The sequence below is a fragment of the Chenopodium quinoa genome, unplaced genomic scaffold (genome assembly GCF_001683475.1).
Source record: "Chenopodium quinoa cultivar QQ74 unplaced genomic scaffold, ASM168347v1, whole genome shotgun sequence".
In the NCBI taxonomy this organism is placed as follows: domain Eukaryota; kingdom Viridiplantae; phylum Streptophyta; class Magnoliopsida; order Caryophyllales; family Amaranthaceae; genus Chenopodium; species Chenopodium quinoa.
In genome coordinates, this window is record NW_018745617.1 from 1,783,538 (window position 1) to 1,803,524 (window position 19,987).

General features: G+C 35.4%; 1 protein-coding gene across 1 annotated transcript; it reads right to left on the reverse strand.

The window, feature by feature from the left end:
- Positions 1–222: 222 nt before the first annotated feature.
- LOC110716667 (lichenase-2-like) lies at positions 223–12,634 on the reverse strand. The gene is made up of 2 exons (XM_021895313.1): positions 12,542–12,634; positions 223–1,209 (listed from the first exon to the last, which is right to left on the reverse strand). Exons 1-2 carry the CDS (start codon positions 12,632–12,634, stop codon positions 223–225), a joined length of 1,080 nt encoding a protein of 359 aa, XP_021751005.1.
- Between the last annotated feature and the right edge of the window lie 7,353 nt (positions 12,635–19,987).

The window sequence follows — 19,987 nt, forward strand, 5'->3', positions numbered from 1 at the left end:
GAATTATATGGTTGTGCAAGACAAAGTAAAAATCCTTTTTTTGGGTCTATTTGACAAAATTGTAACCTATACTTATATTTCGAGACAAACATACAAAAGAAAATGAACTGCCAAAAGTTTTAGGAATATTATTTAAGCCAAGGCTTATAATAAGCTTCTTCGAGTCTTCGACTTACAACTATAAATGCCATAGCATGGTTTAGCAATCATACTCCATACTGGCTAAAATGTCAAGGGATACACAGGTTCCAAGCTTGGGTAATGAATCCCCCAATTTTGGTAAATTCCAGCTGCCCTCTTATCCTCGTTAAACACAGAGAATATAAAGATATCCAAAAGATTTTTTGGCTTTCTTGGTGTTCCTGTTCGCTTCATTTTATCAATGAGTTTCTGATTGTAAGTTTGTGCATTTTGCTTACTAGTATAAGGATCATTCCCAGCAGTAGGCCACCCTGTCTCAGACACAACCAGAGTCACACTATCCCCACCGATGTTCCCTAAGGCAACATAAAACGCGTCTACCATAGCCTCAAACAAACTATAGTACTTGTATGTCCCATCGATTATAGGTTGTTGTGCATTGAAAAGTGCATAATCTAACGGTATCTCCTTAGGCCTTGAAGCTAAGGCTAAATAAGGAAACACATTGATAAACAGCGGGTTTTTTGTACCTGCTAACCATGCTACGATCCCTTGCATAGATTTATTTGTTTCTGCGCTGAAGCTTGCGGAAGGAGGGGAGGACACACCCAAGACATTGACATTTACCACCGTCGAGACTTTGATATTAGATAACCTGGCTGAATTAAGGCCACTCAATATATTGTTCATGGCTTGAGGGATGAGGTCAGCAGAAGGACCGGGCACCATCTCGTTGCCTACAATGATCCATTCGATATCTACTTCATTAGCATAAGGGACAACATTGGAGTTAACCCATTCCATGGCGAAATCTACACCCATAGCAATGCTTGTTACTATGTCGTTGTTCATGCCGAGTGCAACTTTGATGTTCGACCTTCTTAGGCTATCGAGTGCATTTGAATGTGGCTCATACAATCTTAAGAGATGGATGTTTTTAAACTGGCAGAACTTAATCACCAAGTCTGCTGGAGGAAGATTGTTGCTTAACATCCCATAGTTGACTCCAACAATAGCACCTGATTGCATAGGAAAGTTAGTTTCCAAAGAGTATGATGCTATATGCACCTGTAATGAATAATGGAAATGTATATGTGAAATTTGAGCTTATACTTTGGGTAAGAGTGTGTTATTTAGTAAAAAAACTACTTAGAAAAATGAGTTTGGATAGTGTGAAGATTTTCAGCCCAACATTAGCACAATTGTACCAATTGGATGTTGGTGTAGTGGTTATTGAAACTACACTTGGTAGTAAGGACTTGTGTTCGAACCCCGCCGCAACAACAATTGGGAGGAGAATATAATCTAACCACCCATAATTGATCCCCGAATCAGAATTAGTTCAAAGAGTGAACTGGATAGAACACCCAAAAAAAAAAAAATTGCATGATCTAAATTAGTTCTAAAATCATAAAGGAGGGGGGTAGGACATAAGTAAGTGATTTTTTGGTAAACTTTTATTGAAATAACAATACTTTAAAGGAAAATTTGTTAAATCAATGTTACAAACCACCTTAAAAAAAATACAAATATTTATCACAAATCAACTTACACCTTTTTTTTTGTTTGTCAAAACACACATGATATAAAAAAAATTTGTCAACAACAACCTTACCCGTTGACCACCTCACCACCAAGCACCCACACCAGCTTCACCACCCTACCCTAGTGACGGAGCCACGTTAGAACATGGGGGGAACAACTGTCCCCCCATTTTCAATTTTTTTATTTTATTTATTTTTTTTATTTAAGAATAAACAGCTCAACTCTAAAAATAAAAAATGTCACAATTATGTTCACGGTCTAGTGATTGCCTTGTGAATATGCCATATTCTTGGTCTTAGGTTCGAAACCTAACCTTACATTTTTATAGCTTTTTTTTTTGTGCTTTTTGGATTACTCTAGTGTTCAACAACTTTTTTTTTTTTTTTTTTTTTTTTGTTTTTTTAATTTTTTCCCCTATTTCTTGTTTTAGGATTTTTTTTCCCCATTTCTTGTTGTTGGATTTCCTTTTATATTATATAATTTTTATATACTTAGTTGAACCGTTGCTATATAGTGATTATTAATGGGTTATTTTATACAATTCTTAACGAATACATACATCTCTCTATATTTTTTTTATTTAATAATTTCCTTAACTAAGTCTGCTTAAATTCCATTTTTTACATTTCTAATAGATTATGATTAATTAATTGTTCGTAACTAAATCTTAAATTTTATTTATATATAGTACATTTGTAATAATATGATTGATTTAAGAAAGTTGCGTTTATTTTTAACTATTTAATTAACTTTTTTTTGAAACAAACTATTTAATTAACTTAATGATAAGGTAATTGCATTCATTCGTATTTATTAATTATTGAATTACATATACATAACTTGGAATTGGGTTTACAAACATAAATTTATTCATTTATTGTCTAATTTTCTTAATATACAATGAAATTTGTTTTACTCTTTTACCGAAGTAATTGTCAATGTGATTTCAGATAAATATTAATCAATTTATGTTTTCAATTTTTTTCTTGAGATTTTTTGTTGAAACATCAAACCTCCGAAATTTGTCCCCGCGAAAAAGAAATCCTGGCTCCGCACTGACCCTACCACATGCCTTACCATCCTCTCAACCCAAAACCACCTCTCACTAGTTCAAAACCCCAACCTAACCACTGAAAGCCACCCACCCAACCCAAAATCGTCCCTTTCTACCCTAAATCCACACCCTAATCACTCGAAAACCTTCCATCCCATCCCAAACCACCCTTCTCTGGCCTTTGTCCACAAGGTGGGTGGAGCAATTTTTAACTAGTTATGGTGGAAAATTTAGTTTGTGAGAGGTAGTGTCGAGGTGACAACAGTGGTTTTCATGAAATTAGGGTGGGGTTTTGGTCGGCAAGGGTGGTTTCGGGTTGGGTGGGCGGTTTTTCGAAAGGTTAATTAGAGTGCGATTGTTTTGGGCTAGTGAGGGGTGGTTTCGAGGTGGTTAGGGCAACAAAGGTAGGTGGAGTGAGTGGTGGTAAGGTGGTCAACACCAAAATGGTGGTCAAACAATTAAATTATGGGTAAATGTAATATAAATGTCCACACACTATTTTTAAGATAAAGTTTAAAAAAGAACTAATATTAATAAGGGAAAATTAGCAATCAAATATCTTTGATGGTATAATTGCCTGAACATTTTTTATACTTCGTAAGAGTTATCTCAAACTTTTTGAAAAGGTAGGAAAAAAAAATATAGTATTAGCAATCAAAATATATGACAACTTTTATTAGATACACAAATCAATTAATTTGATTATACATAGTACTTAATTTTAATATCATATTATTTTTCATCAAATTAATTGATGAATTGATTGTTATTTCTCAAAAAACAAAAGTGATGAAAGTGTTTAACCGACTTACTTGTGAATTGCAAATGCAAAATGATGATCACTATAGATGAAATCGTTGGGACAAAGTTCAAATTCCTTGAGAAGACCTTCATTTCACTTTAGAAATAAAAATTTGAGTTGTGAGATTTTATATAGTTATACTTCTGTATGTACACACACAACATGTGGGGTAGCAAGAGTTCATTGACTCGTTACTTTTTTAGTTATACCTCATAAATTGGGATGATTTCTTTCCAAAAATTATGCGATTTATTTCCTTGTACAGGGAATAATTAAATTGGACAATTAATGTGTTATGTGTGCTCCTTCAAATAAAGGAGGAACTTCATATGAAGAAGGAGAGTTTGGAGTTAGGGGAGGTGAACAAATACAATTGTTGTATGTTTGGCCCATATATAACACCAATTTAAAAAGGCCAACTAACCATTAGCTGAAAAAATGAGAAGGAAAAGTGAGTTGAAAAAAAAAAATGATTTTGGCACCGTGTATAAGAAATAGGCAGAATTTTTGCGGATGAATTCCATTAACGCCAATAATCTAACTATGACGTATCTAAGAAAAGTATGTTACACTACTAAAAAAATACGTTACGTTACTAAAAAATACAAATTTGTTACTAGAGATAACATTTTCCTAATCATCGTCATATTTTTTTTATTAGAATTGAATAATACATATTCGACAATATTTTACAAACTACAAATCAAAAGATTATTAGAAAAACAATGAAATTATTTTTAATGCCTTTTATATAGACATTCATATCGATATACTTTTGAAAATATTGTGAAATTGGATAATTTTAATCTTACTATATATAGTTTGTGATATTATTAATAAGTGCTAGTATTTATTCGTTATTGTTACTACGGAGTAATAAAAATTCAAAGATATCTAAAATTACAAATTATAATCTCATATCATATCACTAATATATAAAGTCGGTCTCGCAATCAGGTCACGAAACAGCGACACTTGATATTCTAGTTTTTCGCCAAGTATCATGCCATGTAGCCTAAAATAGGTATTATTGTGACACTTCATATCACTAAGTAAGTGATTGTTGGATAGATTTTTAAGATAAAATTGTTGCATAAAGTTTTATTATCGATAAATTAATATTTCATATATATACAAAATTAATCATAACTTTTAATAAACATCCTATAACTTTGTTATATTTCCATCATCAAATTCATTATAAAAAGTTTTTTAAAATAAGATCCATTTATAATATAGGAAAAATTGAAAAGAATAATCTCACCTTTCGTCCATCTGCTTAAAATAATCCCACCTTTTCGAATTCCAGTAATAATCCCACCTTGTAACCCCATCTTCCCAAAATAAACCTTTTACCGGTTTATGAAATTAGTAACTTGTTTTAGAAGGTGACTTGACACTTGTCACCTTCTAATTGGTCCTAATTTTAAAATATTTAAAAAAAACAAACAAATAAAAAAAAATTCTCCCAGCCCCCACCACCCCTTTCAATTCATTGCCATCACCACCATCACAACCTCCTGCCACCACCCCTTTATCACCACCAGTCCACCACCATCACAACCCTGCCGCCGCCCCTTACCACCACCATCACCATTACCATCACCATCACCATCACCATCACAACCCGAAACCCCCACCTAACCTTGAACCCGAAGCCACACTGGAACTGGAAAGAAATGGATCGGAAGTCGGTCGGCGTTTTAGGCTACCAACCCAACCCACGAAAATCACCTCCACCCCACCCAACCCACGAAAATCACCTCCACCCCTGATTTAAGCTAATTTGTTGGTTGAGTTGCAAATTCTGGCGCTACTTTTGTTCAAATTGGAGGCTGTCGGGATTGATGTTTGGCTGATTGGTGGCGCGACGCCGCTGGTGGGCTATCGGTTTTGGTGATTGTTAGCGTAGTCGGTTTTGGTGCGCAGTCGATTTTGGTGATTGGTGGCGCGACGCCATTGGTGCATTGCTGCTGGTTGAGGTAGAGGCGTAAGGTTTGTGGGTTGTTTGCGAGCTGGTGGGTGGCAGGGTTTGATTGCACCGGCGGCTGGCTACTTGACCAACGGGGATGGAGGAGGGTGTTTAGTTGTTGTGAGGTGAGGGATGGTGGCTGCACGGTTGTGGGTTACAGGGTAGCAACCGAGATTGATTTTTTTATTGGTGCAGTGAAGTTGTTTGGGTGGTGGTGGTGTGGGTGGAGGTCAGGTGGTGGTGTGGAGGTAGTGATGGTGGTTGACATGGATGCAGTTATGGAAGATTGGAAGGGGTGAGGTGAGAGAAGAGGGATTAGAGGAATATTTTTTTTTTTAATAAAAAAATCTAACTTGTTTTACAGGTTGAAGGTAAAAGGTTCATTTGGGAAAGATGAGGTTATAAGGTGGGATTATTTCTGGAATTCGAAAAGGTGAGATTATTTTGAGCAGATGGGCGAAAGGTGGGATTATTCTTTTCAATTTTTCCTATAATATATATATAATCACAAACTTTCACACGTAGTTGGTCAAACCATGTCACCAACTATTACAAAAGTCATTTCATTAGTGCTATAAAGGTTATTAGTCAGTGTTATAGTGGTCACTCAATCAGTGTTATAGATAGGGGTTACTTAGTCGATGTTAGTGGTTACTCAGTTAATATAACAAGGGTTACTCGGTCAGTTTTATAGGTATTATTTTGTTTGGCCAGATGGTGTGGCTAGCCGCATACAAAATACGTTGTTATTATCAGTAAAAATAATTTTGTTTTATAGGTATTATCAGTAAAAATAATTTTAGTTTGATGACAATACTTTTAGTTTAGTGAAAATCATTTAAGCTCAATAATGATGTTATGATGATGATTGTTGTGTCAATAATTATGCATCGCTTGATTATTCATGATATTATTGTTATTGCCTGATCACGCCTTAATTTCTACAGGTTTAAAGGGAATTTGTACTTGGAATCACGCTTAATAAGATAACTAATAATTTTAGGCAAATATGTAGGAGTTTATAGGTACGAATGCGGAAAACATGAATCATATTCATATAGCACCTAAACCAAGATCATGCATAACACATAAAGAATTAGAATTAATACCTTTGAAGCATGATTTCACGTGTGATCGAACAAGAACAAGGGAGATAAAGAACCTCAAACGTGATTCCTTTTCTTAATCCACATGCATGGATTAAGACCTCCACTAAAGCTAGTTAGTTGCAATTGAACCCTTCAATTGACCTTCTAAGGAGAAGAACAAGCAACAAACCAATCACAAACCACCACGAAACACCACACGCGCCACTAGGGGTGGCCGGCCGTGAGTCAAAAGGGAGGAGGAGAGAGAGTCGTGGGTTAGAGAGAGAGAGTGTGAAGGTTTTGGGATTTCTGGTTGCTTGATGCACAATCAACTGTTAATTGTGTTGTCATACAACCCTAGGTATGGATCTTATTTATAGATCTCCTCTCTAAATAAGAGTCCATGACAAATCCCAAAGCCTAACTCTAATCTAACTATGCTAGCCCAATCCAATTCATGATTAGTTACTTGTTCATGAGGCCTATAAATGGGCCTCTAACTTGCTTAACCCAATACCTTTGTGTGTGACCTCATAGGATTCGTTCTAGTGGCTTTTGGACTATTTGACTAGCCCAAAGATCATTGATCATAGTCTAGCAGTAGATAATGACGACCCAAAACAACGAACTTATTATCTCCATAATAGTGATCCTTGATATATCTAGTAATTGCACTTATCGAAGATAAAACTCCTTCAAAATATGATTTTAATTCAAGTGATCACCAATAATAGATTTGTTTGTGCATTAATAATCAACCAACGTAGATTAAATATGCTTAGGATTAATTTATTGATTGTTTGTTGATCGGAAAGCGCACATGAATATTATAAGAATAAAGTAGAGGCCTATTTAGGGCAGGTTCAATCTCTTTTAGGTTGGATTTGTACCATCATCCCCGAATATCGAGTCATGGTTCAGGAGCATTATGGAGTTAGCGATCTCTGTGATCGTGAATAGGGTGTAAGCTTCAAACCCGTGAACGATTTACGAGTTCCTAGCAGTGGCGAAGCCAGAAATTTCTATCCCGAGGGACAAATGATGTCATATAGTTTGACAAAAATGTCGTGGAAAAAAATATCAATACTTGAATACATAATTAGTTAAATAATTCTGTCAAAAACAATTAGTTAAATAATTAAAGTTTTACAAAATCCAAAATACTTACTAAAGAATATTACATCATATACTAATTATTCCTCTTCCGATGGTACATTATTAGTATTTGAATAATGTTAATAGGATCTTTCTAACCAACGCCCCTGGGGCGCTGGATAAGCATTTAAAATCTTACCTAAAATAGTATTAATTTGGGAAAGCATGACAAAATCATGTGTCGATCGGTGTAATTAATGTTCATTTTAATTTAATCTTTCTACTTTTAACTAGCTTATCCAACGTCCCCGGGGCGTTCGTTAGCATTTTTCCATGTAAATATTTACTTATGAGATTGAATTTTTGACGAATTTGAACATCGGATAATATAGTAATTAAATGCATTTATTGTTATCCCTTAACCATACTTATTGTTAAAAATAATGAAAGGCAAATTGTCTTAGACATATACAAAAAATTAAAGAAAGCAAAAAGGTAAAATTGAAAAAGTGAACAAAAGATTACAGAAAAAAAAACCCTAAAATGCTTTTAAGTGTTTAACTAAAAAATCAGGTAAAATAATCTTTCAAAAAGAAAGGAAAAAAAAAAAGTAAAGAGTTGCATGTAGGTACTGATCACGCGTTGAGCAACTCACGCTACTAGAGTTATACCACTTCACCATCTAACTTCTTGTATTTATTATTGTGCATGAATTAATATTTAACTAATTTCGCTCTTTTCCCGGGCTGGCTTCGCCCCTGGTTCCTAACACTTGTTAGCGACTCTTTTGATCTAGCGCATCTTTCTATTTGGACGCCACGATGTTTAAATGCATGACCACGGTGGGGCTTAAAGTTGATGTTTGGAATATTCCCTAATTTTTTTTTATTATTGTGCATGAAATAATATTTAACTAATTTTTTTAAAAATGGGGGACATCTATCCCCTCTTGTCCCGGGCTGGCTTCGCCCCTGGTTCCTAACACTTGTTGGCGACTCTTTTGATCTAGCGCATCTTACCATTTGGACGCCACCATGTTTAAATGCATGACCACGGTGGGGCTTAAAGTTGATGTTTGGAATATTCCCTAAAATTTTTTGGCGACTCCACTAAGAACGATTTCTATTAGTTCCTAAAAGTTATTTTGGCAATTGATTCAGAATGAGTAGATGAGACTTGAAACGTACTAACTATTCATGTGTGTAATTTTTAGGGATGCCAATTGGGTTTTCGGTTCAGTTTTGGGTTTGGTTTATTGGTTTTTGGTTTGTAACGGGCCGGTTTTTAATGTATTGGAATTATTAACGGGTCATTGCGGGTCGATTTTAAATAATTTAATGTCGTTTTGGTTCGGTTTATTTTTATTACAGTTTCTTTTCAGGTCGGATTCTAATCGGGTCAGGTTATAATTGGTTCGGATCATAATCGATTCGCTAAATTTGCTCGGTTTAAAAACGGGGTTTGTCAGTTCAAAGCAGGTTTTGTGTCAACACATATCGAGTCCTAATCGGTTCGAATTGTAATCGGTTCGAGTTGAACTCAGTCGGTTTGACAACAGGTTTTGCCAGTTTTAAACGGGTTTTGTTAACATATACTTCCTCCGTTTTCTTTTAGATGCAACACACCCTTTAGCACGGTAATTAAGAAAGGTGGGGTTTAGATGATATAATAAAATTTACAATAGGATGAGTGGTTGTTAGAAGTGTAATTTAGTGGGCCATGTGCTTAAAATAAGGAATATAATATAGTTTTTCTCTAAAGTAACTTTCCTTTTATAGTGTGTTGCAAGTATTGTGACATTTCCTTTTTAGGGAAGTGTTGCAAGTAAAAGAAAACGGAGGAAGTATCATCTAGTATATCCTCAATATTCTTTAATTAGTTATTCCAGTAGATCATACTGAATATTAATTAGGGTCTGTTCTCAGCTCATACATTTATTTTCAGTTCAAGTCAGGTCAGTTCAGTTCAGTTCAAGTAAGTTTAGTTTAGTTTAGTTTAGCTCCTATTTTTCTTCTTTTATAAAATATTCATTTCAGTTTAGTTCAGTTCAGTTCAGCTTAGTTCAGTTCAGTTCAACTGCCTATGAGAACAGACCCTTAGTTGTTTAACTTTATGTCCCTTTTTTGTATAATGACTTTAAGGACCAAATAATAATAACAAATCTAATGTTAGCTTTTGATTTAGATTTTTAATACAATATAGTGTTCCATAAGCCATTACTCGTTAGAGGACAATAATATTTTAGCATAAGAGTTTCAATGACATCAAAATTCCAAACCTTTTCAATATAAATACTTTGTAATTCAAATTAAACCCTTTTGTTTTACTATTGATAAAATATACCGAAAAAAAAGAAAAAAAAACTCTACGGTCATAACTGGTTACGGACTTACGGATTATAAATGGTTCGGTTATAACCGGGTACGGGTTTTAAACGGTTTGGTCATAACTTATTACGGGTTATAAATGGTTTAATCCTAACCAGTTACAAGTTGTAAACGATTTGGGTTTATCGGGTTTTTATCGGGTTTAAACGGTTTTAGTTTACAATGGGTCGGGTTGTTATCGGGTTCGGAAGTAATCAGTTTGAGTTGTTCTCGGTTTTGGGTTGTATCAGTTCGTCATGATAACAAGTACGGTTTATTAACGGTTCTCAAACATTCGGATTCGTTCAATTTCAGGTTTTAAAAATCCGGGTTGGATCGATTTACGATTTTAAAATAACAGGTCTTAGCGGTTCAATTACCTTTCGGAACAGTTCATAACGGTTCGGATTCACCAGTTCGGGTTGGTTTTTGACAACTCTAGTAATTTTGATTAACATTGTGTCATAAGCATAAAAGGTCCGCATTAGAAAGACCATCTGTAATGCGTCAAAAACATAAGATTTTTACGCGTAGGAAAATTGGGAAATATCTTTCACAACTAGAATCGAAAAAAATATTACGAGAACCGGAAAATCCCGAGAGCATAGAAATATGGGAGGAGTGTAGGAATTGTCAAGAAGAAACAGTGTCCATCGATGCACGATGGACCCTATTTTCTTGCGCCTAGTTTTTCCAACACCGAGCCATAAATCTTCCTTCTTGTTTTAATCGATTCTAATACTGTTTAGCCGATTCTACTTCCTGATTGAATTTTTCCTTCTTTTATGAAACCTATATGTGCTCTACATATGTTTTAGCCCTTGGGAATTCACACTCCATCTACTCAATCGAACGCTCTGTGCAACGACGGGTACATTCAAATTTGTGAATTCACCAAATCATGGAAGCAAGTCTAACTTGCGGGGTCCCATCCATACGCGTCAACCCTTCCAAAAGTATGCCTTTCACGCGACGCATCCGGACTCATAACCATGGACCTTCTTTGACTACCATAATCTTTGAACTTTCGAGAACTAGAGCCATGGTTAGGTTACAAGCACATTGCATCATGTTGTGACTACTCTACTACTTGTGCATTCCTTATTTGTGCATACCTTACCTGTGATTAAACTAACCGTTTGTGTTGACTCGTGTTTGTAAATAATGTTTTAATAAACTAACCAATGACTAAAGGACTTTGCTTAATTGATTAATTTATTCATTAAATTCAAATTTTAGCAAGACTACAAGCTTACCTATTTGTAAGAATAACGAAAACAAGTTACGTTCCAGTCTCGACGCGGAGGTTTGACTTGTGACGCAAAGCATCACCGTCCATCGCCAAGCGATATTTATATCGCGCGATGGAGCTGACGCTCCGCGATAGTTATATTGCTATGCGATGGTTCGATCTTTTTTTTTTGAGTCTTCAAGTCGAGTCTAATTCACATGATTAGTTAATTTTCATCAAACAGTCTTAGCTTAGTCTTTGTCTGAGTCTAATTACATGTCTAGTCACATGGTTATTACACGAATCTTGAACATATCACTTTCACTCACAAGTCTTAGCATACACTTTGTACGTACTTTTTTTGTTTTTACACCATGGCCATGTCTTAGGTCCATATATGCATGAGTCACCTTTCCATCATTTGAGTTCAGGGTTTATTCAATTTCTGAATTCTTCCAATTTTTCCATCTACATCACTTTACCATACATTACATATCTCACACTTTCCTTCTTTCACATTTTCCAAATTCATACACCACCTTCATATTACATGCTTTCTCCATGAATAACATTTTCCTCATACACCATGATCTTTTCCCATCTATGCATATTAAATCGAGTTTGACTCAAATAATTAACAATGAGTATCCATGACTTCCTTGTCCACATCACTTGGTTAAGGAGAGAATGGCGGTTACTCAAGGATAACACCCTTGTTCAAGTACTACTCTTTGATAAACCGATTTGACAAAGAAAATGGCCAGTCAAGAAGATATATTTTCTCGGGTGATACCAGGGAAAACTCGTCAAGTCTAAAAGAAGACGTTCGCAAACTACGAGATGTCGTACCCATGCTTATGAGTGTGGTAGAAGTCCTAGTGAATCGGATGTCGATCATCAAACAACACTCTCATTGCTAGGATCGAAAGAATGAAAAGAACGAGTATCCTCCTTCTTCTTCCTCCCATGAAGGACATAACGAAAAACTCAATGCTCCTAAGTCGCGATAAAAAAGGACCATTGATGAATACACACCAATAGGAATGACCTATAATTAAGCTTTCAACTACCTCTAGGGTCAAGGTTTCATTCACCCCGTTAGTCCAATCCAAGATCTAGTACCTGAGAAACAACTTTCCAATTGGGATCCAAACTCCTATTGCAAATATCAAAAAGGCCATGGTCACACCACCGAAAAGTGCTTCGCCCTGAAAGATCGCATTCAAGACCTCATTGGTTCAAATTGCCTTCATGTTCCTCCGAGCAACAAGAAGGCCAAGAACAATGGCGATAATGGCAAAAGCAGGAAAAACAGCAATCCTTCTTCTGCTTCTTCCCATCAAAATGGCAGTTACATTGATGAACTGGGATCTTGACAAAGATGTTTTACAGACCAAAGAACCAGAAAGAAAGTTCACTCCAATTAGAATAAGCTACAATATCGTCTTTGATCGTCTTCATGCCAAATGACTCATCACTCCCATTGAATCAATGCAAGATCCTCGTCCTGAAAGGAGAACACCCTAATGGAACCCTGAATCCTATTGCAAGTACTATTGAGGCAACGGTGAAACTAAAAATGAATGTCATAAGTTTCAAAAACTTATCTAAGATCTCATCGATGCAAAAGATTCTGTTCCCTCCAGCTGGCAAGAATACCAAGTGGTGATAAGCACAAAGCATGAGGCGCGCTTTAATGACGAAGATTTCATGATTTCTTTTCTTATTTTTAATTTCCCTTTCCCCAATAAGTATAGCATAGGCACACTCCATCATTAATTAGATTTATTTCATGAGTTTGATTTATTTTCCCTTTTCATTTTAATAAAATGAGCATTAATTTCCTTGCATATGATCACTGCATTGCATTAAAAAAATAATAAAATAAAATAAAATTTATGCCGAACTAAGCACAATGTATACCAATGATTTGAGGACCCCTTGTAACCACATCGTATCACCTTCACCCTTTGGATTACATAATCCTTTCTTTATAAACTATTTTGAGCCTCATTTAACAATATTTTCAACCCACATCTACTTGACCTTTGGATGGGATAGCGTGCAACTTATGTGATTTCCCTATATAAAAGCTTGTGTGGTTTTTACCAAAGAAAATTTTGGAAGTTAAAAAAAAGAATTAAAAGTGTGCAAAAGGGCAAGTGTTCTAATGTCTTTGATATAAACATGTCTTTGTTATGAACACGTCTCAGATTGAGTCTCTCATCGAGTGCAAGACACCGTACCTAGGAAACATGAGTTCCAAGTGAGTGATAGACCGCATGATCGGGATTGCCCACACTTATCCAAATAAAAAAAAATGCATAAGAAAACAAAGAGAGTATAATAAAAAGAAAATAGAGTTCAAAAGTGAAAAAATCTCAAGCATACAAATACCAAGATTCAAAATCAAGGTTGCACATATTGGGGGCTTATTTTAAGTCTTGATCCTTTATCCTTTCTTCTTCAACCTTTATCCTAACCCCGTTACAACCCTTGAAAGACCTCTTTGAGGTATACATACACTTGTGCGAGGTTCAACTATAGTTAGCGTTCGACCTGATTCCTAGCGGATACGTAGGCAACCCCACACTGGAGTGCGGCCATAGTAATCATACATTCACATTCATATTTACATTTATACATGATCATATCAAGGGATCTCCAAATGCTCATCCCTATCAATTAAGAGCTTGACTTGGGGGCTTGATCCCTACTTCATTAGCCTACCCTCCCTAAGAGTCATCATCATTTGACTCTTCTAAAAATGTTTTTACACACCCTTAGCCTTTGCATCCTAACCGTAGTGTCACTTTCAAGCATATCACAAATAAATTGGCAAATAATCCTTCCCTTAGGAAATCTTTCTTAGAAAATCTTGATACAACTTTGAAACATGCCTTGTCATCTTATAATCATTCATCACTTATTATCATAATCATCATTGCACCACAAAGTACAAAGTACTTAACCCCTCTGCGCCTAAGTTACTCAAATACTCTCATCATCGAGTCATCACCTGAGATAGCCTAAGACGCTACAATCCTTGCACCATGAGATGCAATATTAAGGCATACAGTTGAATAAGCTCATTCAACATACACCATTGCTTGATTCATTATTTTTCTTTTCCTTTTGAGGAAGATCAAAACTTCACCTTTCACCAACATTTCACCTTCATTCTTTTCACGTCTATCTTTTTCGAGAGAAAGTCGGTACCCTCCACAAAATTGATAGAATTTTTTTCTTTTTTAAGTCTGCACATTAAGTCATTTCATACCATATTGAGTTGAGTCTGCACATACGTGTCACAAAGTGAGACAAGTTGATTTAAACACATTGAGTCACATAATGAGTTAAGAAACACCAAGCCTTGGGTCAACTTCAAGATAACTGTAAACATGAGAAAAATCTTATAGTTCAAAACATAGATGCAGGTACACTAAGTCTTTAGCAGACGAGCAACTTTTACAAAAGATTAGAGGCAATTTAATTGAGTGTAAATGAACAAAAATACACAAGCAACATCAGCAAAACTAAACGAGCAGAGAAATTTTTATAAACTCTGACTTTGATTCAAGCGCAGCGCGATACACCTTCATGTGGTGCAATACACTTTGATGTAGCGTGATAGACCTGTTGCTACGCAATGGCTCTGATTTCGCTTGCGTCAGCTTTTGAGGGTCCCACAACTTGGCTGGTTGGTCCATGAATAATCCATTCGAGCCTTTTGATGAGCATTTGATCATTTTTAGCCTCATAATGAGTAATTAATAGATATTTGATTTGATTAGTAATTGGCCAGATTATAGTTTTGATTGATGATTAGCCTAATGACGGTCACAATTTGATTACACATTAAGTAAACACCTCTGAAATCACACCTTTGATTAGTGATCATTCCAGTTACAATTTGATTGATGATCATCCTGATGACAATTACATTATTGATTGAGTACATTTGAGTACTGATTAAGAACATTTTAGTAGTGATTGATTATGATCACAAAGAATCCCTAGGATTGGACTATTTCTATGAAAATCAATTTAAAGCTTGTAGAATCTTAAGATATGATTCTTGCAATATATTTTCCAAAGCTGAAAAGGACAATTACTTCTCTGTAAAGACAAGAAAATTTGAAAACTCAAGATGAAGAAGTCTTCGACAGTGTGCTCTAAGATTTAAAGGTCTGTCACTTTGATTTGAGAAGGACGGTTCGAGATGAAGTGCTCTACAATAGCTTTTGCCATTCTTGGGGAGATAATAACTTTGATTTGAGAAAGGCTGTTCGAGATGAAGTGATATTTGGTAGCTTTTTCTATGATTAGGGAGGTTATCACTTTGATTTGAGAAGGGCAGTTCGAGATGAAATGGTCTTCGATGACGTTCGCTATGATTGTGGGGGTTGTTATTTTGATTTGAGGAGGGCGGTTCGTGATGAAGCGGTCTTCGACGATGTTTGCTATGATTGTGGGGGTTGTCACTTTGATTTAAGAGGAGCGGTTTGTGATAAAGCGATCTTCGAAGACGTTTGCTATGATTGTGGAGGTTGTCACTTTGATTTGAGAGAATCGGTTCATGATGAAGCGGTCTTCGAGGGCTTTCTCTAGGGTGTGGAGGTTGTCAGCATTAGTTGGTCACATCAAAGCAATGACGAGATTTTGAAGATGACGACACACTGCGGTCGTCAACGATGTCTCGAAGCATGAAGGAGATTGTCAACAACGGTGAAGCACTTCCGTGGAAAAGCACGGCCACAACAACAATAATGAAGCGGCGAAGCACTATCGTGGCAAGACATTACCACAAAAATAAAGATGGTGAAGCAAGGTCACGTTCGACAATGTTCCCTAGGATGCGGAAGATTGTCACTACAAATGCAGATAATGAAGCACTGTTACCTCGGCGGTGTTCATGAAGCATATTTGAGGTTGTGAAATAAAGCAAAAGATGCTACCTAGAGGCGTGTACAAGACGGTGCAAGATACACATTTCTAACTCCTTTATTTGTATAACTAACGCTAGTTTGCAGGGTATCGGTGTTAAAAGAATGATTAAGGATTTCAAATCATTCTCCGTCCCTATCGACTACTTTAATTTTTGTTTTCGAAACTTATGTTTCTCCAAACTTAGTCAAAGTGGGGGCTTTTGTAGACACCTTATTGTGTCTCCCCAAAAATCAAACCAACTGATGAGTATCTTTCACGTCATTGATTATCGAGTAAGGTGAAATTTTGAAGGGTCTAAAAAATTACCCCTTTTCTAAAAAAATGTTTTAATTCTGAATAATTCATTTCGTATTTCCAAAATCATTTATTTTGTGTCCTTTTTATAAAATTTTCCAATCTAGTTTATTTTTATCCATAATCTAGGTCCAAAAATTGTGTAGTTGGATGAGGATTGAAAAGAGCTTTCCAACAATATATTATAATTCCAAATTTGAGTTATAACGAGGAAGCTATGAGCAAAATACTAAATTGGACCAAACCGAGCCTTACCAACGGACCCAATGATCATGTGGAGGTTCCATTAACCTCAATCCCATTACTAAACCAATTTGGATTTATTATGAGTTTCTAAAAGTCTCTAGAAGGTTCTAATCTATCCTTTACGAAAGATAAAGATCAAGAGTTTGAAATTAAATAAAACTCCTCTTTTTGAAAATCCTAATTATATTCGAAATGAAAGAAGTTCATATATGATTTAATGCCTCATAATTTTCATCCAAAGGATAGACCTTGAAATTATCTTTCCAATGATGTATCATAATCCCAATTCTAAGCTATAACAAAAAAGATATGAATAAAATACCAAATTCTATCCAAAACTGACACCCTTTCACTATTTTTTCCATATATTTTATTCTACAAAAGATATTATTTTGATTTTAAATGTGTTGCAAATTAGACTTCAAGAGATTTCCACCCCACATATTATTTATCTTATTTCGGTTTCTCGATCAAAAGATATGATAAAAACAAAAACCGTAAAAAAACTGTTTTAAATCGCGCCTCGATAATTCCATAAGGCCGCGATGGAGCCATCGCGCCGCGATATTCCTATCGCCTCGTGATGAAAGGAGTTTTATTCTGATTCGAATTATGACTCTTTTTTGATCTTTTTGGTCGTTTTTTTCCACTATAAATAAGGGATAACTTCTTCCATTTTCATTCACCAATAATCATCATCTCTTCTCTCTCTGAGCTAAAGCTTATTCTTTTCTCTCCCTCTTGATTTGAATCTTTTCCTAAACACATCAGAAACACACACCATACGTCCCTTGGGAGACTCTAATACACCTAGCCAAGCTCGAAGTTGCCTTAGGCCTCGACTTAAAAGGTTTATAGTTCTGAGGGTTTCGTCCCAAATCCATATATCAATTATTGTTTAATTTAATATTTTATTGAATTTTACTAACGTGTGTTTTCTTTATATAGAAAAAGGTACAAGGATTCAAAGTGAGTAATTCAATTGCTCTATTCCTTAAGAAATCATGCTTAGAATACTATTTAATTCTTAGTATCATGTTTTAGGTGCTAATTAATGTTTCTAATATCATGTTTCTAGTATCATGTTTAGGATAAAGCTTTGACTTTTATTGCTTATTAGTGACATTCTAGGATTTTTTATTAATCATGTTAGTATCATGCCTAGGATCTTGATAATATTATGCTTTGAGGATATTATGATGATGATTGTTATGTCAATAATTATACATTGCTTAATTATTCATGATATTATAATTATTGCTTGATCACGCCTTTTTTTGCAGGTTTAAAGGGAATTTGTACTTGAAATCACCCTTAATAAGATATTTAATAATTTGATTTAGGCCAATATGAGTTTAATATAAGTAATCGCCAATAATAGATTTGTTTGTGCATTAATAATCAACCAACGTAGATTAAATATGCTTAGGATTAATTTATTGATTGTATGTTGATCGGAAAGCGCACAAGAACATAATAAGAATAAAGTAAAGACCTATTTGGGGCGGGTTCAATCTCTTTTGGGTTGGATTTGTACCATCATCCTCGAATATCCAGTCATGATTCAGGACCTGTATGGAGTTAGCGATCTCTATGATTGTGAATGGGGTGTAACCTTTACACCTGTGGACGATTTACAAGTTCCTAGAACTTATTTGCGACTCTTTTGATTTAAAATCTTTCCCTTTAAATGCCACCATGCTTAAATGCATGATTACATTGGGGGTTAAAGTTGATGTTTGAAATATTCCCCATAGGTAGCTTAGTTGGAGTATTAAAAATTATAAAAGAAAGACAGTGGGGTTAATAATTTATTAATAAATTAATAAATGTAAGAGGAAAAAAATAATAAAATAAAATAGAAGCGGGTTTGGATCGGATAAGGACCATGAAAGAAGACAGATTTAATATTAAAATGTACCTTTTTTCCAAAAAAAAGAAAGTGTAACACTTATTATAACACATAGGGAGTATCCAATGTTTTGTATATCATCCTTCAAAGATGTTTAATAACTACTTATAACGTGAATTATTCGAAACCCTAAATTCAACCATGTTCTCCGTTTTTCGACGCCCACGACCTATTTCTAACACCTCCCTTGCTCTGCTTCCCCCGACCACAATTAACTTAGTCCTAAAAATGAAAACGTTGGGAGCTTGGGAAAGATTTCGAAGAAGGGGAAGAGAGAGGTTGGTTTCTGGGTTGGGAAGGGAGAAGGGGTCGAATTCGGTGCTATGGGAAGGAATGGGGCACCGGTTTGGGCTGTTTTGGAGGGGAGGAGGTCCATTTAGGGGTTAGGTGGTTTGGTGGCGAAAATTGGTGGGTTTTTTGTTGGCATGAATTGGTGGGTTGTTTGGTAGTGATTTCTGGTGTTATGGGTGGTTCGAGGGCAATTTCTGGTGTGATGGGTGGTTTGGTGGCAGAAATCGGTGGCAGAGAGATGGAGGGTGGTTCGGGGGTAGGCTAGGGTGAAGGGCCCCCAATGGTGGCTAGTGGCTTATGGTTTGGATGTTTTTAATTTTTTTTTCCTTTTTTGTTTTTATTTTTTATTTTTAAAGCAATTGCGTGTTGACACGTGCTAGGTAACCTAGAATAAAGTTCATTAATCATCATTCATCTATACACACAGCACTACATATAATTGACAAAAAAGATGAAGGGTGTATGAATATATATACCACTTGAGGTCTGATTTTGACCATAAACCACAATGCCTTAACAATGGTAATCAGAGTTATCCCTATAAAAGCTATATATTAATACATGATTTACCGACTTCTCGACTTCTATATATCTGCAGATATTGTGCTGCTTCCATGAGTTCCATCCCCTTCGGTAAGTCAAAAGTCTCATTTATATATAAGGTAATTGCAATGATCAAACAGACACTACTACATCAGCTACAAGAGGCATGCTGAAGCATTGCAACATACAAGGCACTTTCGGATGTCAAAGTGCACCTTTAGATGTCAATTAGGTGGGAATCTGCTTATAGCTTTATGAGCAAATTACGCATACTTTTATTCTTAGCTACATCCGTTAAAAGTTGTTCGAATAGTCTAATGATATTATGTACTTACATATTGGTATATTAATAAATACTACTAGTATTATACGATGTAATACTTAAAAATACTTTTACTGACCATTGAATTATTTATATTTGTTTTTGTTTGGGTCCAATTTAGTCAAAATTGGGCCT